The sequence below is a fragment of the Bos indicus x Bos taurus genome, chromosome 5, assembly GCF_003369695.1.
Source record: "Bos indicus x Bos taurus breed Angus x Brahman F1 hybrid chromosome 5, Bos_hybrid_MaternalHap_v2.0, whole genome shotgun sequence".
NCBI lineage: Eukaryota > Metazoa > Chordata > Mammalia > Artiodactyla > Bovidae > Bos > Bos indicus x Bos taurus.
The window spans coordinates 9,250,653-9,276,643 of NC_040080.1; the positions used below are offsets into that span (position 1 = coordinate 9,250,653).

The window sequence follows — 25,991 nt, forward strand, 5'->3', positions numbered from 1 at the left end:
AGTTTATTAGAAATTTCTCCTAATGTGACAGCCTATGAAATATTCTTAACAACTTCAGCAACAGTTGCAGCAGCAGAAAGATCCTTCTCAAAATTAAAAGTTATAAAAAAATTGTGATCTTGAATTAGGCAGGAATGATTGTCATAGCTTTCCATTATTTCAATTGAAATGATACTGGCAAAAGTATGTGTTTTGGTAAATGAATTTGCAAAAAAGTGAGTCAAAAAAGTTTAATAGTCAGATATCATATTAACAAGGTGTTATTGTATTATATAAATTTATGACAATGAAAATTTGCTTTGCAATTTTAGGTTTATAGTGTTACTCATGTATCACTATTACCCCTTACATATAAGTAATAAAATATTTTGAAAGGAAAAATCTTTATATTTTAGCACCTTTAACTGTACTGGTTTCTTGTTGCTTTTTTTTGGCTGTGCCAGGTCTTAGTTGCAGCATGTGGGATCTAGTTCCCTGACTGGGGGTTGAACCCAGACCCCCTGCATTGGGAGTGCACAGTCTTAGCCACTGGACCACCAGGGAAGTCCCTTTTATTACTTTTCAAAGAGGCTGTGCATTTAATTTTGAACTGGTCTTTGAAAATTATATAGTGGCCCTGATTCTCAAAACTAGTAATATTTTTTTAAAGCATTTTCGCATTTCCCCCAATTGTCCTGACTCTGTGACAAGCCTTTCAGGCTTTTACAGACTTCCCTCCAGTCCAGTGAATGGCCATCATATGATGACTTTTTGAAAACCCACATCGGTGTGGAGGGCTGGTCATCTTGGAAGGCTGGCAGTCTCCACTGGGATGTCCCGTTCAGCCCTTTTGGGGACCCATCTTCTTGACCCAAGACTTTGTCTTTTGAATCACTCCCCCACCCCCACCCCAGATGGCAGATCTGAGTCCTTCGTTGTCAACTTTTGAAGTCTTTGGACAGGTAACATATGTGGTGCGTGGTCACTGGAGAGTGGAGGGAACACCTGAATAAAGATTCAAGGACAGAAAGTGCAAATGGCGAACAGTGTGGGCACTGCTGTTGCTCAGCTGCTCAGTCGTGTCCAACTCTCTGTGACCCTATGGACTGTAGCCCACCAGGCTTCCCTGTCCTTCACTATCTCCTAGAGTTTGCTCAAACTCACGTTCATTGAGTCGGTGATGCTATCCAACCATCTCTTCTTTTATAAATCTTCTTGAAGACTGAAGGAAAGGCTGTTACAGTGAGGCTCAGGGTCTACCCAAACCCAAAGGGTTGGAGCCCAGTCCCATCATGTCCCAGGGGTCTGCTTCAGGTTAAGGGTCATCTGCTCAGAGGGGCTCAGGTCTAAACTGCATCTCTGACACTCAGCACTCACGCAGTTGAGATTTTTGCTTGCGTGTTGGTTTAACATCTATCTCCCCTGCTGGAAGGCCACCTCTGTGAGGTCAGGGACAGTCTACCTGGTTCACTGTTGAACTCCTAAGGCCAGTACAGAGTCTGGCACTTTACAGATCTGTTTAAATATTAAAACAACTCAGGGAAGCTAACTTTAAAAACAGTGTCCTGCAAACATGTGTGTACATAAGCACATGGGAACAGTCTGGAAGGAATGAGGTCACGCTCCTAATCTTCGCTGCCTCTGGAAGGGACCAGGCTACAGAGTGGCGATAGGGTGTGCGTGCGTGTACACAAGTCAAGTTGGGGGGTACTGGCTTCAACTGTAATGATTTTACTTTTTAACTAAACAATAATGAACAATAAAGCATGTTCCAGGTCAGGGGAGACAGAGGCGATAGGGAAATGCCAAACCACACTCATGAAGAACAAAGAAACACCGTGACGCTCTGCAGTCCGCTGGTGGGTTTTGAGTCTTCACTTTATTACTATGTCACCAGAAGTCACCATCTTCACTGGTTCACCACAAATGGACGGATGTCATAGAGGAGGGTGCCATGGGGCCACTGGATTCACTCGTGAGAGACTTAACCAGGTGGTGGGGGAGTCCAGAGTGGGGGCCCAGGATGGGGACTGCCATTCACTGCGCACACGCACACACACACAGATATATTTGTGGAGCCTTATATTATACATCTTATATATAGAAAATATATATATTTATACTATACACAGGCAGTAACGCTGCGGGCAGGGCGGGGGCACCCAGACAAGGGCTGTGGGCACCTGGGGACGGGGAGTGTCACATTGAGGGGCAGCGCCAGGAGATGGGTGGACACGTCCATCCTCCCACAAACTCTTGTTGGGAGGGGTGCTCCCCCTTTGTGCTCCATAGAGAATCAAAGGGGTCTTGGGCCAAGACTGGGGGCTCCCGAGGGGTAGTACGGGGGGGTGGTCTTGGTTACATGGGGGAAGCCTGAGATCCCCAACAGACTTTGAAGATCAAGAATCACCTGGGAAGGCAGGAGTGGGGAGCAGATGCTGGGACCCTCTGAGCTGGCCCCAACAGTTACACCCCCAGGGGTGGCAGGAGCCACACCCAGGCAGATGACCTGTGACTGCACAATCAGAGGCTGGAGACCTGGATCTGGAACCTCTAGCTCTGTGCTTAACCATGGACAAGTCACTGTCTTCCTGGCCCAGACTTCACCCCTGTAAGGGTCCTCGAAGCTCTAAACTCGTGTGGAACTCAGTTTTCCTTGGCCCTCTCTAGTACTCGATGGGAGGAGGGGGTCCAAACTCAGCAAGGTCAGACTGCAGGGGTGCCCTTCTCCAAGGAAAGGCTTGGAAGCAGGGGGGAGGCAGAGGAGGGGCAGCAGGGAGGGAAAGGGGGTGCCACTGACCTGTGAGCACTGGCTCCAGGCTTGAGGCCTCCAGGGGATTGTCCCCAGCCAACAGAAGCAGCAAGACTTGCCCACCGACCACTCAGAAGGGGAGTCAGGAGCCCTGGGTCTCAATTAAATCCTGCGCTCCACATCTCTGGTCCTCTCTTTCTCACCCACCAGGGCACAGCCTGACCCCGGATGGGGTCCTGCCTGGGCGGCACCCCAGGACTAGTGGGGAATGCTGAGTGAAATGACTCAGCACCCCCATTCCTGGCAGGGGGTCTGGTAAACCTTCCCATTCTGGGGTGGCAGGGAGACGCTGTAATAAATATGCAGTACCTTGCTCTCTCACCCAGCATCACCAGCAGCTGGTCAGTGCCAGGGGAACAGACAGGCAGCACCCTGGGGTCTCCCCAGCAAGGGAGGCTTTTGATAGGGAGGAGACGAGGGGGAGGACTTCTCATAGCATCCTGTGTGGACACCAAACTTCTCTTTGCCAGAAACAGACCACATCCACCTGCACCCTGACCTGCTTTGCAAACCTCTGGTCTAGTGCAGCCCCACTGCTCAACTTGGAGGATACCAGAGTCCCAGCCTGTTCCAACCTGGGCCACCTGGGGGAGCCCCTTCCCCAGACGTGGCAAGTTGAAGTCCCCAACAAGCAGCTGTCATCCGGCTGTCTGGGGTCCTCTCCTGTCACCGCTGCCCCTTGGGAGGACTTGATCAGACCTGATCCATGCTCCACTGCTAACTCACTCGCGCGCTGAGCCTCAGTTTCTCCTTCTGTTAAGTGGGGGCAATGATGCTGCTTCTCTGCCAAGGAAATTCCCGCTCCTTCCCTCACTGCCACACTAACACCTACCCATCCTCTGGGCCCCTCCGTGGGAACCCGCATCCATACAGCTGTACTCACACAGCGCCTGGCCCCTGTAAGGGACCCTGGGTCCAGCGGTCGGTTTAACGCTCATCTCTGAGGATAGTCAGCTCCTCAAGGGCAGACACCCCACCCTCTGTGTTCCCGCCACAAATGCCCCATCACTGCTGAGTCAACAGGCAAGTGGGTGGCTATGACCTGCCTCTTAGGGTTCTCGTGGGGGCTGGTGGTGGGAACACCCAGCACTGTGCCAACCCACAATCCCGCTGCCCCACTCCCCGAGGCAATGGCAGGTGGACACCGTCCCCACAGTCTCCCCGCTTCAAGGTCTGCCCATCCTATAAGGCTCAGTGGAGAGCCTGCATTGTCCAAGAGTCCCTCCTCACACCCCCCGTGCCTCGGGGGACACCTGCCACCCTCTCCCCTGACCTGTGGCCTCCCCCAGACTTCCATGCCTGAGGGGCTCTTGCCACTCATCTTGGGGACAGTCTGTCCCACGGCAGCAGCTTCCAGGTGGAGGCCAAGCTGGGTCTAGAGCCCTGTCTTCCCACAGGGAGCCCAGTCACTTGGCAGGCCTTCTGGAAGACCTTGGCTTGGCCATCCCCGCCCCTCGGCCCCCAGCTGACCCCGGATGAAGGAAAGATGACACAGTGCCCCAGATCAGTTCTGTTTCCTGGGAGGTCGCAGGGGCAGGGAAGGGGGCACCTGCTGGGTGGCTGGGACCAAGTAGCCCAGGTAGCAAGCCCAGCTCTGCCACTCACTCACTGTGATCCTGGGCCGGGCACTCCCTCTCCAGGCCTCCTTGTCCACCTAGCCCCAGGCAGGGACTTAGCACGCCACTCCTAGAGGCAGGGACAGTAGTCATTCCGTCGGGAGGCCGTGAAGGCCTGCTGGAGCTCCTGGGAGGATGCACACAGCTCGGAGTGGTACATGGGAGCCAGGCCGGCCCACTCGGCTCTCTCGCCCGGGAAGGCGGCCAGGGCAGAGGCCGGCGGGATGTGGGGAGAGGGGCCTGGAGGCAGGGCTGTCCCGCTGGGCGGAACAGTCGGGGCAGAGCAGGCCCCTGGCTTGCAGCAGAATCAGGGTGTCTCACGGGCTGAGGTCCCCAAGGCCTCCCAGAGGGACTGTAGCACTGAGCAGCGGAGCCCCGGGCTCGGGGATGGGAGATGGTGGGGACCCTGGGGGACAGAAGGTGCTCTGCAGTCGGGTAGCCTATGGTGGCCCCACTTCTATCACTGGCTGCCTGAGTGCCCTGACCTCGCCAGGCCTCAGTTTCCTCAACCATAAAATGGAGGCGGCCCAACACTCTGAGCAGGGCGGGGGTGTCACTCCTAGCAGGTGACAGCCCCCAGCGTCCTGCGGGTACTCACACCCCGCAGTCAAACCTTCCCAGCATCCTCCCGGTGGAACCTTCTCTCCATTCCTTCCTCTGGTTAAGAGCAGGGCCTCCTCCACATCCCCTCTTCCTCGTCTCTGGGGACCATCTGCCCTAGCACTCGTGCCAAGCACAGGCCTGACATACAGCAGGTGCTCAATGAAGGCCTGCAGACATAAGGAACGAACGCAACCCCCCAGGGCGCTGCACACCTGCACACACGTGGACACCCCCAACCCCTCACTGCCCCCGCCCACCCGAGCGGCCCTGCACCTCAGTGGGACCACCTGGAGGTGCCGGGCAGGGCAGCCAGGGAGGGAGCAGGGGGGCTGGGTGTGGAGGGAGGGGGCAGGGGGCAGCTGGGGTGGCTCAGGGGCAGGCGGGGGGCAGGTGGTCCCTGTGGCTCAGTAGCCCTGCGACTGGTAGCCCTGGGGCTCGGGCTCGAAGGCGCTGGCCGGCTGCTGGTAGGTGCCGCCCATGCTGGTGGGCTCTGGCCCGGTGCTGGGCTCCACGTAGGGGGCGTAAGGCATGCTGGAGTCCTGGCTGGGGTCCATGTAGTCCTGGGAGAAGAGGGCCGAGTCGGCGCCAATCTGGTACCTCTGGAAGGCCAGCACAGCCTGGCCCGCCTGGGGACGGGGGTTGGCAGGGACAAGGACAGGCGGGAGGGGGTGGTTAGGGGAGAGACAGACAAGAGCACTGGGTTAGTAGAGGTTAGTCCACAGGACATGGACAGTAGAGGGTTAAATATCCTCAAAACACGCTTGAGGGGGAATGGAGGAAAGCTGTCCTCAGAAGCCAGCCCAGAACCACACTGTCCAGCCAATAAGAACTTCGGAGATCACTTGCCTGATGACCCCTAATGCCAAAGGTTAGTGAGGGTAAAAAAAATTCTAGAGTCTCCACTCTGGAGTGTTAAAATGGCCTAAGCCCCATAATATCCTTCTCCAACTGTGTTCTTAGGATGTTAGATGGGATGGAGAAAAAAATTTCTTGGTGGGACAGAGAAATGTTGGCCTCTCCTAAAAGTTATCCTGTCCCTCTTGCAGCTAGGCATAGCCTTATCACTAAGCTCTAGCCAATGCGTCGGCCCCAAGTTCCCTGTCTCACCCTTTGACTTGATGCCTGGAATGCAGACATGAGAGCTGGCACTGTAGCTGCCATAATGGACCATGAGGTCCATGAGGCAAACTGTAGGGATGGAAGAGGCCTCAGTCACTAAAGACTTCTGGAGTCACTTATGCCAGCCCTGGACTGTCTTCCCAGACTGACTTTTTCAGACCACTGTCATTTGTGATTTCTGTCATTTGCTGCTGAACCTAATTCTAACTGAAATGCTTAATCAAATAAGTTTGGGAAACTGAGTTAAACAGAGGACCATAGGAGTCATCAGAGCTTTGATTATTTCATGTATGCTGGGATCCCCAAGCAAGCAACCACTTATCTAACCACTGAAGCCCTTTTTACATAGAACTCAGTTGGGAAAGACTTATCTACAGCATATACACATAGGTGGGAAACGCTTTTTAAGTAAAAGCAATTACATTATTATTAAGGACAATGAAACTGATCATACCAAGCTAGGGAATAAATTAAACCTGTCATGAAAAGATAGTGTTTACAGGTTTACACTGAAAGCCTTCTCCAGAGGTCTTCCCAACCCAGGTCATCTGCCTGTGATGGGAAAATGCTTATGTTCTACATAATTCTCTTTGGGGGCCAGGAAGACTGAGGCCTAGAAAAGGGGTCCTCATGGCAGAGTCAGTGCCAGAACCCAGATCTGAACATAGGGGTCCTGCCCCTCCCTAGGCCAGGGCCCTCCCCATCTCCTTCCTTTGGATCAGCCAGTTGACAAGGCCCTAAGTCAACCAGGAACCTGAGAGGGCCAACAGATGAGAGGCAGAGGCAAAGTGCCAGGGGCCTGGAAAAGGCAGACCAGGCCTCAAGGAGGTGGGCTGAGGAATCAGGAGTGGCCCTTTTGTATTTTCTATGATGCTGGTATGAGGTCCTGGCTACAGGGTGCTCAGATGCAGGAGCCTGGGGAAGGGAGGTGGAAAGCACCCACGTGGCTCTACCCACGTCTTCAGCACCCTTGAGCCATCAGCGAGTCCACAAGAGCACAAAGGGAATGATGAATGAGTCCCTGAGAGGAACTTCTGCAGACATGGTCCTCCCGAGCTCCCTGACTCTACTGCTGTCCTGCATGAAGGCAGAGGTCTGGAGCTGATGACCTTCGCAGACCCTTCCAGGGCAGGACTCTGGCTACAGGCAGCTAGTGCTATCTCTGCAGTCACTCCTTCACCTCAGCTGAGTTAAGGACTCTCTGAGCCATCCAGTTCAAAGAGCCACAGACAGGAACCATGGAGGGGGTGTGGGCCCCTGCTGGGCCTGGGTGCAGAGGTGAGGCTGGGAGTTCCGTTCAGAGCCCAGGGACCTAGTGGTCCACCTGGCTCTGCTTCTTCAGAGCAGGCGCACTCTCTGTGGCATCTCCACTGCACCGGGCTTTGTCCCGGGGGCCAGTCTGTGTTCCAGGGCAGCTGAGGGCCCCAAGGAGGGAACCTGTGCCGGACTGGAGGCCAAGGTCCTTTGGAAGATCAGGGATTCACCACACAGGAATCACTTCCAAAGGAGAAGTTATGAAGGTGTCCCTGACTCCTTGGAGAGAATGAATGAATGAACAAAAGAAGTGACATTTATTGAGCATCTCTGTGCCAAGCCCTGTGCCAACCTTCGTTTCATCTGCACAACAGCCCTGAGAGGTTGGCTCATTATCACTCCTCAGTCCAGGGAGGTAGACTGAGGCACGGAGTGGGGCATGGTTCTGCCCAGGGTCCCGCAGCACACGAGAGCAGAGTCAGACCAGGAGTCCTCTGCTGTGCTGGGCCAGGCCCCTCTTGGCAGCCAGCCTCCATGGGGGCTGTAAAATTGGCCTTCATATTGCAGCTGTGAGAGGGGCTCTCAGCCCTTATGGAGCCACCTCCAACCTGTGGCAGTGAGTTTGAGAGAGATTTCGGTTTGTCTGTCTTCCCATCCCCAGCCTGTGGGTTCCTGGGGCCAGGAACCACCTCTGATTCATCACTAGGCACAGAACAGTTGCTCAATAAATGTTTACTGAATGAACAGACACGTGAAGAATCAACAAAGGAGGTGATGAGGAAGTGGTGAGCCTTAACTGGCCCCTCTAGCCAGCCTTCCGCTACCCTGCACGACCTGGCATCTTGGCTGGTCCAGGCAGTGGGCTGCCCTTCAACCTTGCCACTGGGCATATACTTAGGGCTTCCTGCTTCTGGAAGCTGTGCAGGCCTACGGCTGTGCCGAGGCGGGAAACAGCGTGTTGTATTCCTCCTGGAAGGTAAGGTCCTTGAATCTCCGCACGGCCAAGGCTGCAGTCAGGCTCTGCCAGGAGAGAGCAGGGGTGAGGCCGGCGGGGAAGAAGAGTGGGCAGGCAGAGGCGCCATCAGGGAGGTTGGCTTCAGGGGGCCCAGTCGGCACCTGTCCATCAGCCATTCAGACTCCGCCCCTGGAAGTCCCGGTGACCAATCACGCACTCCTCCTCTGCAAGCCCCGCCCCAGGGGAAAAGGGGAAACAGGGAAGGCTGGCTGCAGCAGTCTCACAGGATTGGCCGGTGCTGGTGCCTATATACAGCCCGGGGGGCTTCTTGCAGAAGGCCGAGGACAGCCCGAAGGCCTGCAAGGGAGGGGGTTGTGGGAGGGGAAGGGAGAACCCTTGCGAAGGGGGAAGGAAGCCCATATGACCCTAGACATCTGCAGGAGGGAGACGGGAGAAGAAAAAACATGTTGGGAGGACAGGGAACCAGTGGGAAGGAGGGGTCAGTCACGCTGCCATGCCGACTGGCGCGCGAGACCACCAGATCCAAAATCCACAAACGGGGTGACCTCTGGCCAGGGGCGCCCAGAGACATGCTTTTTTTGACCTACATACATATGTGGAGGTCAAATATATATGTATTTTTAACACAAAAAGATCAGAATCCACATAGAAGTTCAGATTCCTGGCCTCCCTGGGAAAATCAGAAGCCCTGGCCTCTGTGGGTCCCCAGTCCTGCTCAGAACAGGGGCCGGGTAGAGGGTGCCCTTTCAGGATGCTGTACACCTGCCGCCGGCTCCACTCAGGCCTTCTCTCATTCTGCCTGCCAGATGGGCTCCTACATTTGTGATACAGCCCACTGCAAACCCAATCTCCCCGTTTTACAGACAGGAAGGCAGAGGCCCAGAAAATCAGGAGAAGCCCCAAGATTCAACCCAGGTCTCCTGACTCTCAGCCTCTGCTCCTTCTCAGCCTTGAACCTCAAAGCCTTATCTTTCCATCTAGGCCTCAGCCTTCTCGTCTGTAAAAGGGAACAGTAAATAACTACCACTCAATGACCAGAGTGGTTAGGAGGGGAAGCTGTTCCCACAGGAAGGGTGCCCTGCACCGGAGCCAGGGTCTGCTATCAGCCCCGACCGTCCTGGCTGGCAAAGGGCAGCGGTCTACCTCCTCAGGGAGCAGCCCCGCCGTGTGCATTGAGGCCGGAAGCAGAACAGAGACCCTGGCTGTGCTCAAAGGCCACCCGCCCGGGAGCTCGGCTGGGGCGGGCGGGTGTGGCCTGGCTGGACGGTGTACTCACCCACGTGAAGATGGAGAAGAAAGAGAAGGCGATGGCGGCCCGGGCCGCGTCCGTCCCCTCGTTCAGCGGATTGTCCTTGGGCTCAGAGACCTGCCATTGGTTGGCCAGGAAGCAGAAGCCCACGAACCAGAGGAAGGCCCAGAAGGCTGGGGTGGGTGTGGGGCCAGGCAGCCCACGTGGGCGGAGAGGGCGGGTGGGGAGGAGGAGACAGAGAAAAAAAACCAAGGAACCGGGGAGGTTCAAGGGCGAGTCTCCCACGCTCCCCACCCACAGAGGGAGAGGAGGTGGGGGGGTCAGAGTGCGGGGAGCACGGGAAAGCACAGGGGAGAACAGAGAGGCCGGCCAGACCCAGAGCAGGAGAGAGACCGGGGGGGAAGGAGGCAGCCAGGCCGGGAGCAGAGTCAGGGAGGGGCGGGCAGTGAGAGAGGGAGGGATGGGGAGAGACAAGAAAAGTCAGTGAGCCTCGGCCGTGCTGCTCTAAGCTCAGCCAGCACAGGCTTCCCGGCTCCATCCCTGACTGACCAGTGGTCCAGCCTGAGGCCTGCACCTCTTCTGTGAGGGGCGGCCACCTGACCCCCCCCACCACCTGGCTGCAGCCTCCCAGAGAACGGGACCGGGGAGGACGAGGGGACACGTCTGTTTGCAGTCCCACAGAGCCTTGAGATGCCTGAGGGTTCCTTTGAGAGCCCAGGTCTGGGAGTTTTTAGGGTGGGAGCCTTGTGGGGACAAGTTCTTCTCTGTGTGCCTACAGTCTACCTAGAGAGCCCCAGAGCTGCTCCGGATGAAGAGCGTGCATGCCCAAGGGCTGGCACCTAGAGCCCAGCCCCTCCCAGAGGCACTGCAGGGGAGCCCTGGGGCTCCGTGGAGCACAGTTTGAGAACTACTCGCGGCATATCTGTACCTTCAAGTCGAAGGGGCCCCAAGCCTCATTACCTGCAGACCAGGCACATCCTGAGAGTCCTGGAAGCGGCTAGAGGGGCCCCAGACGGAGACCTGAGTGCCCCAGGCCAGGGACACCAAGCCCAAGCCTCCTCAAATCAGTCTCTCAAACTCACTGGGACAGAGGCCAGGGCACCTCTGACAAAGTCACTTATGAAGGGCAAGGGCAGCTCCCCAGCCCCAAGTCTTGACCCTCCCAAGGCACCTACTGTGTGCAGGGCCTTTGGCCATCGCCCAGCTTAGTTCTCACGGGGCTCCACCAGGGAGGGGGGCCAGAGGAGGCCAGTGAAAGCAGAGGAACCCCCTCCAGACATTGTGTTCCTACTCTGCCGTGAGCTGTGGGCTGTCTTGGGGTCTCGGGCCCCGCCCTGGTCCTACATGACCCTGCTGCCAGCCTTGTGACCCCAAGTCTGTCCCTTTGCAACAGCCTGCAACTCGGTTTCCCCATCTGGAAAACAGGCAGAAGGGTGGCAGCCACCTCCCAGGTGTGTGTGAGGCTGAGCAGGATCACGGTCAGGAGAGCCCCCTGCAGACTCTGTGCTGCTGGCGGGGGGAGGCAGGCACAGTACCCACTGGGGTGGGGCTCACCCGAGACGCCGATGTCGGACAGGACAGCCTTCTTCCGGTCCTTGACGCTGCTTATCTGGGGGAAGTACACGTCCAGGGCCAGGTAGAGCAGGCAGGTGAGGAAGGCAAGCACGCCCACGGTCACTCCGTAGCCGCAGGCGTTGGGGTTGCGGTTGTAGATGCAGAACTCCTCGCTTTCTGAGGGGCTGTTGAGGTAGCCCTCGTTCACGATGGAGCCAAACACCACGATGGAGAACACCTGTGGTGACAGGGGAGGGGTGGGGGTGGCCGTGAGACCTGGGCAGGCCCCTCCTAGGACCAGCCCAGGGTGGGGGGTGGGGGGGCAGGAGGGGAGGGCTACCAACCACCTCGCCGGCTGCCTGCCCCTCTGTGAGCCCTCTTCACCCCAAACAGTCACAGGGCCGAGGTGAGGCAGGCAGGTCAGAGGGGGAGGCCCAGAGAGGGAGGGAAACTTGCCTGGGGTCACACAGCACAAGTGGGTCAATCACTTCCTTCTCCAGCTGGAGGCACTGAGGACCCCCCGCACCAACCACAGATGTGGCCCCACTCCCCTTCCAGCCAGGTGCTAAGAGGCCTTCCTGGGCCCTGACACCAAGGTTCCTCTAGGACTGGACCCAGCCTCCCAGAAGAAGCGGTCTCAGCCCTCCAGGTGGTGAACCGCCAAGCCCGCAAGCCCCTGGCTGATTCTGGCATGAGCCAGCCCCATCATGGGTTCTGTGGAATGACAGGCTGTCCTGGGGTCTCAGGCCCTGTCCTTGGTCCCACCCTTCCCTGATGCCCAGGCGCTGACAAGCAGAAAGAATGACAAATGAACAAATACACCAGTTACGAATACACCAGTTACAACCCTGTCAATTACAGGGCAACTTGCAGGACCCCAAGTGTAACAGGTGTTACCTCCTTTAACGCCCCCAACAACCTCCAAGACTATTTCAGCTGAGTTGGCTGCCAGCAGGGGTGGCCCCTCCTGACCCTACCTCCTGGTATCTACATCCTTGTGCTATCCCCTTCCCCTTGACTGAGGGCTGAGCCTCGCAAGTTGCTTCTAAACAAAACAGAGTATGGCAAGAAGTGACGGGATGTCACTTGTGTGAGGAGATTACAAAGCCCCGGCCTCGGTCAAGCTCCTGCTCTCCGGCCCCTCCTTGCTCGCTCTGAGGGAAGCGGCTGCCAGGATTTGAGCTGCCTTATGAAGAAACACACGGACGTGGAACTGAGGGAAGTCTCCAGGCAACAGCCAACAGGGAACGTGGCCCACAAGGAATGAGGCCTGCCAGCGCCATGTAAGTGAGCCTGAGGGCAGACCTACCCTCAGCCTTCAGATGAGACCGCAGCCCTGGCCAACACCGCGATGGCGAGGCAGTGGCACCTCACTAAGCAGGTTCCCGGCCACGGAAACTGTGAGAATCCAGCCCTTTTGTTGTTGTTTTTCACGTGTGCTTTATCTACTTGGCTGCATCAAGTCTTAGCTGCAGCATGCAGGATCTTGGTTACCGTGTGCAGGCTTCTCTCTAGTGTTGGTGTGTGGGCTTCACTGCTGCACCGCATGTGGGATCTCAGTTTCCTAACCAGGGATTGAACCAGTGTCCTCTGCATTGGAAGGCAGTCTTAACCCCTGGACCAGTAGGGAAGTCCCCGAACACTGCCTGTTTTAAGTCATTGCATTTGGGGGTGTGGTGTGACGCAGCAGCAGCTAACGAATACAATCAGTATCGTTGGCATTCTGCAGATGAGACAAGGAAGGTGAAGGTGTTAGTTTGTGTGCCCAGAGTCACACAGCTGGGACGTGGCGGAGCTGGCTTCAAACCCAGCGACCTGATCCTGAAGTCCATGCTTCTTCCTCCTGCCTCTCACCTCCCCTGAAACTCTGACGATGAAGAGGCCCACCCACAGTCAATGGACATACAGACAGGAAGACAGAGCCTCAGATGTGGCCTGCAGTGAACGTGAGGTGCAGCTGCATAGAACTTTTTTTTTTAACTTTTTATTTCATACTGAAGTATAGCTGATTAAGCTTCCCCGAAGGCTCACTGGGTAAAAGAATCTGCCTGCAATGCAGGAGACACAGGAAATATAGGTTAGATCCCTGGGTTGAGAAGATCCTCTAAAGAAGGAAATGGCAACCCATTCCGGTATTCTGGCCTGGAGAATTCCATGGACAGAGGAGTCCGGCGGGCTACAGTCCATGGGGTCGCAAAGTCAGGCACGACTGAGCAACTAAGCACATAGCTGATTAACAAAGCTGTGAGGTTTCGGGTGGACAGCACAGGGACTCAGCCACACACACATGCATCCATTCTCCCCCAAACTCCCCTCCCATCCAGGCTGCCGCGTAACAGACTTCCCTGTGCCATAAAGTACGTCTTTCTTGGTTATCCATTTTAATGCAGAGGATTTTAATTGCCCATTTCCCACTTCACTTTGCTTTCCAATTTTTCCACAATGAGGAACTATAATTTCAGTGTGAACCAGATACATTTTTGTCCTTAGCTAACACCTTAGATGGGTAGAGACTCCATGGCAGGTGTGAGAAAAAATATGAGAAGCATCATTTTTTCAATTGTATCTTTAAGATGTCTACACATGGATTTTATAACAGACTAGATACATCAGTGCAGTAGTAATATATATATAAAACAAATCTACATTTTTTATTGAAGTATAATTGTATATAAGTTATAAGTATATAATATATACTTGTGATTCAGTTTTTAAAGGCTATACTCCATTTACAGTTATTATAAAATATTGGCTAGTCTCCATGATGTATGATAAATCCTTGTAGCTTATTTTATACATAACAGTATCTCTTAATCCCTAACCCCTGTATTGCCCCTCTCTGATGGTAACCACAATTATTCTCTGTATCTGTAAATCTGCTTCTTTTCTGTTGTATTTACTAGTTTGTTGCACTTTTTAGACTCCATATTTAACTGATATACAGTATTTGTCTCTGTCTGACTTATTTCACTTGGCATAATACCCTCCAAGGCCATTCATGTTGCTGCAAATGGCAAATTTTCCTTCCTTTTTATGACTGAGTAGTATTCCATTCCAAGACAGATTTAGAAAAGGCAGAGGAACCAGAGATCAAATTGCCAACATCCGCTGGATCATCAAAAAAGCAAGAGAATTCCAGAAAAATATCTACTTCTGCTTTATTGACTACACCAAAGCCTTTGACTGTGTGGGTCACAATAAACTGTGGAAAATTCTTAAAGAGATGGGAATACCAGACCACCTGACCTGCCTCCTAAGAAATCTGTATGCAGGTCAAGAAGCAACAGTAAGAACTGGACATGGAACAACAGACTGGTTCCAAATTGGGGAAGGAGTACTTCAAGGCTGTATATTGTCACCCTGCTTATTTAACTTATATGCAGAGTACATCATGTGAAATGCCAGGCTGGATGAAGCACACATTGGAATCCAGATTGCCAGGAAAAATACCAATAACCTCAGATACACAGATGACACCACCCTTACGGCAGAAAAGGAAGAGGAACTAAAGTGTCTCTTTATGAAAGTGAAAGAGGAGAGTGAAAAAGTTGGGTTAAAACTCAACATTCAGAAAACTAAGATCATGGCATCTGGTCCCATCACTTCATGGCAAATAGATGGGGAAACAACGGAAAAAGTGAGAGACTTTATTTTGGGGGGCTCCAAAGTCACTGCAGATGGTGACCACAGCCATGAAATTAAAAGACGCTTGCTCCTTGGAAGAAAAGCTATGACCAACCTAGACAGCATATTAAAAAGCAGAGACCTTTGCCAACAAATGTCTAGTCAAAACTATGGTTTTTCCAGTAGTCATGTACAGATTTGAGAGTTGGACTATAAAGAAAGCTGACTGCCGAAGAATTGATGCTTTTGAACTGTGGTGTTGGAGAAGACTTTTGAGAGTCCCTTGGACACCAAGGAGATCCAACCAGCCCATCAGAGAGGAAATCAGTCCTGAGTATTCATTGGAAGGACTGATAATGAACTCTAATACTTTGGCCACCTGATGCAAAGAACTGACTCCTTGGAAAAGACTCTGATACTGGTAAAGATTGAAGGCAGCTTGAGAAGGGGACAACAGGGGATGAGATGGTTAGATGGCATCACCAACTTGATGGACATGAGTTTGAGCAGGCTCCAGGAGTTGGTGATGGACAGGGAAGCCTGGTGTGCTGTAGTCCATGGGGTTGCAAAGAGTTGGACACAGCTGAGCAACTGAACCGAACTGAGTATTCCATTGCATATATATACCACATCTTCTTTATCCATTCACCTTTTTTTTTTTAAAAAAAAGTATATTTATTTATTTGGCTGCGTGGGGGTCTTAGCTGTGGCACGTGGGATCTTCATTGTGGCATGCAAACTCTTAGTGCAGCATGTGGGGTCCAGTTCCATGACCAGGGACTGAACCCTGGTCCCCTGCATTGGAGGCATAGAATCAGCCACTGGGCCACCAGGGAAGTTCCTATCCATCCATCTGTTGATGGACACCGAGGTTGCCTCCATTTCTTGGCAACTGTAAATGATGCTGCTATGAACACTGGGGTGCATGTATCTTTTCAAGTCAGTGTTTTTGGTTTCCTCAGATATATGCCCAGGAGTGGAACTGCTGGGTCATACGGTAGTTCTATTTTTAGTTTTTTGAGACACCTCCATACTGTTTTCCACAGTAGCTGCACCAATTTACATTCCCATCAAAGGTGTATGAGGATTCCCTTTTCTTCACATCCTCATCAACATTTGCTCTTCGTGTTCTTTTTGATGCTAACTGTTCTGACTGATGTGAGGTGATACCTCACTGTGGTTTTGATTTGCATTTCCCTGGTGATTAGTGATGCTAAGTATCTTTTTATGTGCCTGTTGGCCATCTGCATGTCCTGTTTGGGGAAATGTCTATTCAGATCTTCTGCCCATTTTTTAATCTGCGTTTTTTTTTTTACAGGATATTGTGTGTGTGTGTGTGTGTGTGTGTGTGTGTGTGTGTGTGTTGAGCTGTAAGACCTGTTTACCTATTCTGGGTATTAACCCCTTATCAGCCTTATCAATTGCAAATATTTTCTCCCATTCAGTGGGGCTGTCTTTTTGTTTTGTTTATAATTCCGTGGACTGTTTAGTCCATGAGGTCACAAAGAGTCAGACACGACTGAGCGACTTTCACTTTGGTGTGCAAAAGCTTTCAAGTTTAATTAGGTCTCATTTGTTTATTTTTGCTTTTATTTCCTTTGCTTTAGGAGATAAATCCCCCCAAAATATTGCTAGGATTTATGTCAAAGAGTGTTCTGCTTATATTTTCCTCTATGGGTTTTATGTTTTCTGTATCTATTGTGAGTCTGTTTTTGTATATGGTGTGAAAGAATGCTCTGATTTCATTCATTTATATGTAGCCGTCCAGTTTCCCCAGCGTCACTTATTGAAGAGACTGCTTTTTCTCCACTGTATATTCTGCCTCCTTTGTCATAGACTAATTGACCGTAAGTGCATGGGTTTCAGATTCACACTTCATGGGAGGACTGACTCAAAATTTTTTTCCTAAAGGAGTGCATGATCTAAAGTTTGGAGACCACTGGTTCATGACACTGTGTGTTAAGGACTCTGACCCAAATACCCACTACCAGATGAGTGGAGAAGTAAGCTGTGGCACATCCATACAATGGGATATTATTCGGCCACTGAAAGGGGCAGAGTTCTGATACAACTAGAGGAGCCTTGAAACTGATGAAGAAAGAAGTGAAAGAAGCCAGACATGAAAGGTCAGCATTATGATTTCTTTTATGTATTATACCCATAATAGGCAGAACATAGCAAACAGACCAGCGATCACAGCAGCTGGGGAAGTGGGGAATGGGGAGTGACTCCTTAATGGGTATGGGGGGTATTCATGGGGGTAATGAAGAAGTCTCTAAACCAGACAGGCGGCAGTTGTACAACACTGTGAATGCACTAAATGTCACTGAACTGTATACTCTGAAATGGCTTATTGTGGGTAATGTGAATTTTTTTCTGCAATTCAAGAAAAAAAGAAAGGATTGATAGGCTGTGTCCTGGTTCAGCCACAGGCACCGAAGTGGGCGGTGGCGGCCCGTGAGCCACACGTCTGCCAATCCTGACTTAGGAACGTACACGTCACCACAACCCCAGGCCTGTGGAGGCCCCCAGGCTCACAGCTCTGCCCAGTCACAAGCTCCGGTCTTCACAATCACCCCATGGAACAGTGAGGGCGATCCCTACTGCCCCCAACTGCCAGAGCAGGAAAACCGAGGCTCCGAAAGAGAAGGTGGCACTGCTGTCGGAAGAACAGGCTGAATCGGAGCCCAGTTCCCCTCAACCTCAGCCTTAGGCTCTCCTCCACCTGACCAAGCTGGCTCAGCCTCAGGAGGTAGACCCCTAAAGGAGGGGCTACCCTTTATTTCCAGAGACCCAGGGGATCAGCAGGAAAGCAGGCTGTGGGGCCAGAGTGGCAGGTCTGGCGTTCAGGGTCACAGGAGGGGAGAAGCAGGAAGTCCTGACTTCAAAGCAGTCTGTCAGACGGACCCCTGGGCTACTGACACAGCCCAGAGGAGCAAGGCAGACGCCGATGCGAGATGAAGGCGGGCTCTGACAGCCGGCTACCTGGGCCGTGCACTGCACAGCTCCAGGGTCCACCACTCACACAGCCCCTTGGACTGTGACCGAGATCAGTCTAAGACTCCTACCAGAAAACCACCAGGTCGGGAATCTGAGGCCCTGTCTTCAGATTCGGTCACTAGACACCACCGATCCAGCAAAACGGAAAGACAGTAAAAGTCACTCAGTCGCGTCTGACTCTTTGCAGCCCCATGGACTATACAGTCCATAGAATTCTCCAGGAGTGGGTAGCAGCTTTCTTCTCCAGGGGATCTTCCCAACCCAAGGATCGAACCCAGGTCTCCGCATTGCAGGCGGATTCCTTACCAGCTGAACCACAGGGGAAGCCTGAGAATACTGGTGTGGGTAGCCTATCCCTTCTCCAGCGGATCTTCCCAACCCAGGAATCGAACCGGGGTCTTAAAAGCCTCTTGATTAGAAAGAGACTTCAGACACGAGGAGTCACACAGACCGGATGGATTTAAATCCCAAGCCTGCTCCACATGCTGTGTGGCCTCCAGCAAATGACTTAACCTCTCTGAGCCTCAGCTTGCTGCTGCTAAGATGCTTCAGTCGTGTCCGACTCTGTGCAACCCCACAGACGGCAGCCCACCAGGCTCCCCCATCCCTGGGATTCTCCAGGCAAGAATACTGGAGTGGGTTGCCATTTCCTTCTCCAATGCATGAAAGTGAAAAGTGAAAGTGAAGTCGCTCAGTCGCATCTGACTCTCAGCGATCCCATGGATTCAGCCTTCTAGGCTCCTCCGTCCATGGGATTTTCCAGGCAAGAGTACTGGAGAGGGGTGCCATTACCTTCTCCGGAGCCTCAGCTTGGTCCTCTGTAAAAATCAGTCCAGGGCTGACGGGAGAATGACATCAGCGAGCACCTGGAGCAGAGCGGCCGGGACTTTGTAAGGGTTAACTGCCTTCTCCAGAGGCCCTGGACACTTCCTGACAGACATGCTCCCTGGGGGCTGGAACAAGGGTGGGCCCCCCCCCGAAAGCAGGCTTCGAGGAGGTTGTGGGGCGACGGGAGCAGGTGGGCGGAAGTCTGGGCTTTGGCAACCGCAGAGGAGGAACTATTAAGACAAGCCCTCTTGCGGGAGAAGAGCAGGGCATCCTTAGGGAAGCCAGAGGAAAGTGCTGGCGAGGACGTGTCCCCAAGAGGGGACGAGGGAAGATCAAAACAGCCTCCGAGGGGCCTGGAGGAGCCACAGGCAGAGTGGAAGGAGGGGCCCTCGGGCCAGCTCTCAGCCGCCTGTCCTTCAGAGCTCCCCGCCCTCCTCTCCACAGACACGGCCTCGGGAAGGCATTCATCACAGGTCACAGGCTTCTTGGTGCCTTACGTTGGGCTGAGAGGGGGTGTCCAGGGGTGACCACCTCTGTGGAGACACAACTGTCAGGAGCTGACCAGCTCTGGAGGGACAGGAGCAAGGAGGCAAGAGCCTGGGGCACATTAGCCTGGATGCTGAATCTGCCTGGCCCCTTGTCTAGCAGGTGACCCCAGGCCGGTCACTTAACCTCTCGAATCTCGGTTTCCAAGTCTGCACAGTGGGGCGTAACAGTACCCAAACCACTGACGTTCTGTGAGCAATGAGTGAGGTCCTGCATGCAAGGATCAGCCTGTGACCTGGAGTGACCTTGACCTGGAGCATCCAAAAGGTGCCAGACTGACCCTAAACGAGTGGAGTAGATAATGCAGGCCATGACCCATGGGAGGGAAGTGGCAGGGATCAGGGAGGGAGCCCTGAGCACGGATTTCTGAGCTGAGTCAAGAAGGAGCCTAAAGGAGCATCAGGAGGGACAGGAGGAGACAGACTGGGTGAACGGGGGTCACCCAGTGAGCTCTGAGCAGACGCCTGTCTGCAGGGATGTAGGGCCATGGAGATATCTGGGAGAGACGTTCCATGGAGAAGTAGCCCCAAGTGCAAAGGCCCTGGGGCGGGAATGAGTCTGGTGGTTGAAGAGGCTCACAGAGTATAGCTGAAGGGAATGAGCAAGGTGAGGTCACCCAGGGCTTCAAAGGGAAGGCGGAGTTCAGCAGAAGGTGAGTGACTTGATCTGACTTAGGTTTTAAAAAGCATCACCCCGGTGAGGTGGAGAAAAGACTGTGGGTCAAAGGTAAAAGCAGGGGGACCAGCGGGACCATGCAGCACCCAGGTGAGGGATGAGGGGGCAGGGCTGGTGTGGGTCAAGGGATGGGGTGAAGGGGCGGGAGGGGACTGTCCTGTGGAGGGAACGTCACCAGAACCTGCAGACAGAGGCCCACTGCTGGGAGGGGAGGGGGGCCTGGGGGGTCATGCCAGGTGCCCCGGCTGCAGGGCTGGGCCAGGATAGGGAGCCTCCCCGGGCCAGGCTGAGAGTCTGCTGGTCAAGAAACTGAGGCTCCAGGAAGGGAAGAAGTACTGCTAAGAACACACAAGCAGGCCCCTGCAGTCTGCCCACGCTCCCCACAGACATTCTGAGCCCAGGTGAACTCCTCCTTTAGCCGCAGTCTCCCCACCTGACTCAGTGGGCTGCTCAGGATCTCAGTGGGGGTCAGGCCCATAGATGAATCCCAAGCAGGAGTATGTGCAGGGTCAGGATTGGGGAGGGTGGGAGGCAGCCCCCGCTGAAAGCAGGCCCCAGCCTCAGGTTTCTGTTCCACAGTCAGACAGAGGAGGAACCGGGATTCCTCCAGGACCACGATGGGGTTGCAGCGCATGTTCTTGACTCCTCGAGGTCCCTGTCCTTATTCTCATTCTACCCGCGTCCGGGGGGCCTGCCCAGGTCACACGGCTGGTTGGGGTGGATGCAGACTCAAACCTGGGTCTCTCTTGATTCCAAGGCTGGTGCCCTGTGTCGGGCGGCCTCTGGGGTAACCTGCTGAGGCCGGATCTAAGGGGACGGCGAGGTGTACACAGAGCAGCCACCAGAGAACCGGAAATGAAACCCAAATGAAATTTGATACCGGCCACAGCCGCAAAGGCATGGGAGGGAGACGCTCACCCCAAAGAGCAGATCTGCTGCAGGGACTGGAGACAGGTCTGCGGAGGCAGAACCAGCAGCTGGGAAACAAGAGAATATGAGGGTGGGGGCCTCGGGGGGCCCTGGTTACTGGCAGACACAGGAAAAACAACATCCTTCCCTTGCACTAAAGAAAATGTTTTTTAAAAAAAAGCACCAAAGTAAACCGGGCCAAGACACTGTTTTTTTTCACCATCTTTATAATCCAATCCTGTGTCTAAAAAAAAAGAAAACCCAGATTCCAGATGGCATTTAGAGCAGAGCTATGCCAAACTCAGAAAAATAAATCGGCAGGGACCTCAGCATCTCAGGCTCCTGGATTCAGACACACAGAGACAGAGACTCCAGAACTGCCAGACCCTGCCTGGCCTCACATCTCTTCCCTCCCACCCCACAATTCAGCCATCCCAGAGGGCCAGTGTGGGCAAAGCCACAGGCTGTTTGACCATTTCACCCCAGCAGTTCCCACCTCCCGGAACGCCCTTCCCCACCTTTTCCATCAAAGAGGAACAAACTCCTGCACACCCTTCTAGAGCCTGCTGGGAGGTGGCAACTTGCAGCCGCCCTCTGGGACACCCTCTTTCCTAGTCACCCTCCCCGACCCTGACCCTGCACATACTCCTGCTTGGGAGTCATCTATGCGTCTGTCCCCCGCTGAGACACTGAGCCAACCCATAGCCTCCACAGGGGCCCTGCATCCACTGGGAGTGCTTGACAAAAATCATCTTGTTTGATCCCCATCAAAACCTCTAAGGAAAAAACAAAAAACTAAAAACACCCCCCTACACATTAGGAGACGCACACCACGGTATATAAAATAGATCAAATCCTACAGGATAGCACAGGGAACTATATTCAATATCTTATAATAACCTGTAATGGAAAAGAATCTGAAAAAATCCATAAACATATATGTAAAACCAAATCACTCCGCCATACACCAGAAACTAACACAACATTATAAATCAACTACACTTCAACAAACAAACAGCAGCAAGAAAACAGCACCCCCCAAAGCAGGTTTACTTAGCGCATTTCACAGAGAGGGAAGTTGAAGCTTATCTGGACTTTGGCCTGCCCATGGCCAGCCCACCCGGAGCACGTCAGTGTGCCTGCCAGCCCCATTCCAGGACGTGAGCCAACCCTTAACCTTCAGCTGCCTCCCCATGAGGAAGTGAATTCCAGACCCCAAACTCTAGGAGCAGGTGAGCCCCAGGAGTGACAGCTGTGTCCCGCGCCTGTCTCCACCCACAGTGCAGGAGGGTCCTGGCCCACTTTCCTCCACGTCTGCACACGGAGCTGGCAGCCTGGGCCTGGACCACTGCCGGGCATCAGGCTAATTTGGGCTTCAGAGAGAGTTGGCCCAGCTGGTGGGGTGGGGTGGGGTGGGGTGGGGGTGGCAGGGGGAGGCGGGGGCAGAGGTCACTGCTGTTTGCCAGGAACTTCCCAGAGGGCTGGCTTTAAACACTTTTAGGCACCTGCTGAGTCTTCCCCCATAAACTATGGAGAGATGAGGTTGGGAGCCTATACTGCCCACCAGCTTTGCTATTTCCGGATGGCATCTTCTGCCTCACCCTGTACAAGGACGTCTGCTCCCAAACTGGGCAGCTGGGAGGAGTCCCTGGTCCCAGCCTTACACTGCAAGGCAGCCAGCTGATCTGCTCGCTGGCTCTCCACTTGGCGGTCTGGGCTGCTGTCCACTCCCAGGCCACAATGTTCCACTCCCAGGCCGCAATGTTCCACTCCCAGGCCACAGTGTTGCTGCCTGACCCAGGACTGCCACCTCTCCAGCCTCCTCCAAGCTGGCTCCAGACAGCCGCCAGGGGGCACTCACCACCCCCCAACTCTCATCAGTCCCTCCTGTGCTGTGCTTAGTCGCTAAGTCGTGTCCAACTCTGTGTGACCCTATGGAATGTAGTCCGCCAGGCTCCTCTGTTCACGGGGATTCTCCAGGCCAGAACACTGGAGTGGATTGCCATGCCCTCCTCCAGGGGATCTTCAGGACCCAGCAATCGAACCAGGGTCTCCTGCATTGCAGGCAGATTCTTTACCAACAGAACAACCAGGGAAGCCTTCAGTCCCTCCTGGGCTGAGCAAAAAGTCCCTAAGATGGATTCCCAAGGTCCCCCTGCTTGGGCCTCTGGTCTCATCTCTGGTCTCTCCCAGTCTCCAGCGACCTCCATCCATCTGCACACTGACCCCCACTCAGCTGCTCAGACCCCAGAGTGGGCGTGTCCTCAAACCCCATCCAACCTGGCTCGTGGGCCTAGTTCTTCAGCCTTCCCCAAACAACTCTGTTTTCCTCTACGCCCCACACGCTTGTCCAGGCCACCGTCCCCTGTCGCCAGGCGATGACAACAGCTTCCCAGGCCCTGTGTACCACTCCTGCCCCCTGCCCCATCTACTTCACCGCAGCTGCAAAGATCTCTTTAGACCTAAGTCAGATTACGTCACCCCTTGCTGCATCCCACATCTCCATGGTGAGAGCCCCGTCCCCACCACAACCCCCAGGGTTCCTGCCTTCCGCTCAGCCTCCTTTCCTGCCATTCTCCTCTTGCTCCCTCCTAAGCTCATTCCTGCCTCAGGTCCTTTGCATGGCTGCTTCCTTTGTCTGGGATGCCTAGAGTCCCCCGGGTCTTCCAAGCTGGCTCCTGCTGGTTCCTTCTCAATATCCAAATCTCAATACAAGCCACTTCCTCAGAGAAGCCCTCCAGACCTGACTCCCAGTATTTGCCAACACACCCATTTATTTTCTTGATAACATCACTATGTATTTTCTTTTTCTTATGTATCGATTCCGTTGTTGGGTGTGTGTCTCTGACTCAAACCTAGAGGCAGGGTCGGGAATGAACAGCAAGCCTGAACAATGGGCAGAGCTGCAGGCAGCACGAGAGTTGAACGAGTATTCTCTCCTTGGCACCTTGGCTTACACACTTCTGACCACAGGGAGCTCACTCCCTAAAAACAGGCTGCCAAGTCCTCTCCCTCAGTGACAGCTGAGCCACCTTCCTGCCAGCGTCCCTGTGAAATCTCTGCCTCCTGGGCCTCCAGGGGAAGGATGGATGAAGAAAGGGACAGCCAAGCATCTGAGGGACGAGTCAGGCTTCGAGGGCTCCCTTCCTGGAAATGGGCCCTGCCTCCCCTGGAGTCATGTGAGGGGAAGGGCCTAAGCCAGCACAGCGGCGCGTGACGGGCACCGGGCGGGCACTCGACTTCCTCAAGAGCCTTGTGCAGAGCCTCGGGGCTGAGGCGGGGAGAGCAGGCCCCCTTCTCTCCTCTCTGGCCTGGCTGCCCCCTCTGCAGCCTTGGAAGCAACCTGCGGCGGATTAGGCCGTAATCTTCCTGCAAGCTGTTCCTGTGTGTGCTCTCTGCGGTGGGGGTGGGAGTGAGCTTGCTGGGCAGGGGCCCTGTCCCCGAGGCACTGAGACTCAGTCTGCTGATCCGACGGTGTCCCGTCTTCCCCCTCCTGTGGCTGCATAACCTCAGCAGGGCAGGGACCCCCCTTAGACATGGGGAAACTGAGACCCACTCGCCCTGAAGACTGGAGACTTGAATGGAGAACGTGGGTAGGAGGAGAGTGGGGCAGGGAAGTTCCCAGCTTCATTCACCCACATGTGAGCCCCGACGGGATGCCAGGCGCCGTCTAGCACTGGGGACGTGACTGTGACCTGATAGACACGGTCCCTGCCCCCTAGAACTTACATCACCATGTGGTACCTCTCGGCCTCGACCTCCACCCCTGCCATTCCTTCTGCCTAGAACATCCCCCCTCCGCCTGGCTGGCCCCATCGCTCCAGCCCATCCCGCGCCTGAGTGCGTGTCCCCTCGTCCCCTCACTCTAGGTCTTGCGCTCACCTCCAGATCTTAAGTGGTTTCTCCGCTGCATTTCCCTCTGCTAGACTGTGAGCCTCGCACAGACAGGGCACATTAAAGAGGAGGCCAGAGTCCTGCGGCTGCTGGAACCACCAGGAGGAAGTACAAACCCCTCATGGGCCAGATGCAGCCAAGAGAGCCATTAATGACGACTGGCCGTGGGATCTGGCCACGTGAAGGGCAGAGATGATCTTGACAAGGTGGAGGGGTGAGGGCAAGGGCCTGAACGGGGCACACATGTGAGAGAAAACCAGAGAGGAACACCGGGGACAGTGACCACAGCCAAACCTTCGAACCAGAGAACTGGGCGAGGGGGTGGAAAGAACACACGTTTGTAAGCTGACGGGAGAGAGCCAGAGTGGAGGATGGAGGCGAGAGTGGAGGGAAGGAGGAAGAGAGGGAACTCGAGTCCTTGAACTCGAGTCCTTGAGCAGGTGACAGTGTGGATCTGGTGAACCCTGCAAGGCTGGCCTTGGCCGCCGGAACAGAAGAGAGCCTGGGGGAGGGCAGGTGTGCGGAGGCCGAGGGTGGATGGCAGCAGGACTTTGCCAGGTGAGCACAGCAGCGACGCAGGAAGGCTAGAGCCCAGAGCAGGTGGGTGAGACCACCCTGGAGCCCAAGCTGGAGAGGGGCACAGGGAGGATGCGGCAAGGGCCGGGGCACCACGGGAGGGTCCCGGGTCAAGGACATAAGGGAGAGAGCTGGAAAGACGGGAGGGGTGGGGAGGGGCAGGGAGGGGTGGACACCTGAGTTCTCGCCAGGAACGACAGCCTGAACCAGGGTATGCCCGGTGAGAGCGGCTGAGGCGGAGAGGAAGAGGCCAGGCAGAGAGAAGGGTCACAGAAGCGGGGAGCTGCAGAGACCAGGAAGGCAGGCAGGACGGTGCTGGGGCGGGCGGGCAGGCGTGACACGGAGTCTCTGCATTTTCGAGGGACAGGGGAAGTGACCCGGGAGGGGCGGGCTGGGCCACAGTGAGGGCAGTGACTGGTCTGGAGCTGGCCTGAGATTCCAAGCTGGGGGAGAAAGGTCTGCAAGCAGCCTCAGGAGCCAGGAGGACTCTGCCCCATCTCCAGGCTGGGTGGAGGGAGGGCATGAAGCAAAGAGAAGCCCCCACTGAGAAGGTGGCCCGTGCTGGGGGAAGCAGGGCCAGGGCGGGACCAGGTTACCCTGCAATTTTAAGGAAGGGGTCAGGGGGTATTCAGAAAAGGGCCGGAGATCAGACCATGTCCTCTTGACCCCTGGACCCTGAGCTGTTTGAGGAGCCCGGGAAGGTTGGGGCTCCTGGATGCTTGATTTCTAAACAGCCTGGGCCTGACAGCCTGGGACTGTCCTAGCCAAAAGGCCACC

The 25,991-nt window shown here is 54.6% G+C and overlaps 1 protein-coding gene and 1 non-coding gene across 4 annotated transcripts in view; both read right to left on the minus strand.

Annotated features, from left to right (window-relative positions):
* Positions 1-470: 470 nt before the first annotated feature.
* On the minus strand, positions 471-543 carry TRNAG-CCC. The gene has a single exon. It is a non-coding gene; the product is annotated as a tRNA-Gly (tRNA).
* Positions 544-1,831: 1,288 nt separating this feature from the next.
* Positions 1,832-25,991, minus strand: part of SYNGR1 (synaptogyrin 1) — a 30,443-nt gene continuing 6,283 nt past the window's right edge. The window contains exons 2-4 of one of the 3 annotated variants that reach the window (XM_027540739.1): positions 11,163-11,400; positions 9,636-9,781; positions 1,832-5,636 (exon numbers count right to left, since the gene is read on the minus strand). In XM_027540739.1, coding sequence (XP_027396540.1) covers positions 5,415-5,636; positions 9,636-9,781; positions 11,163-11,400 — 606 coding nt within the window. In that variant the 3' untranslated portion in view covers positions 1,832-5,414. Of the gene's footprint in view, positions 5,637-8,095; positions 8,696-9,635; positions 9,782-11,162; positions 11,401-25,991 lie in introns of those variants that run through there. The other 2 variants (XM_027540741.1, XM_027540740.1) reach the window with 2 other exon arrangements.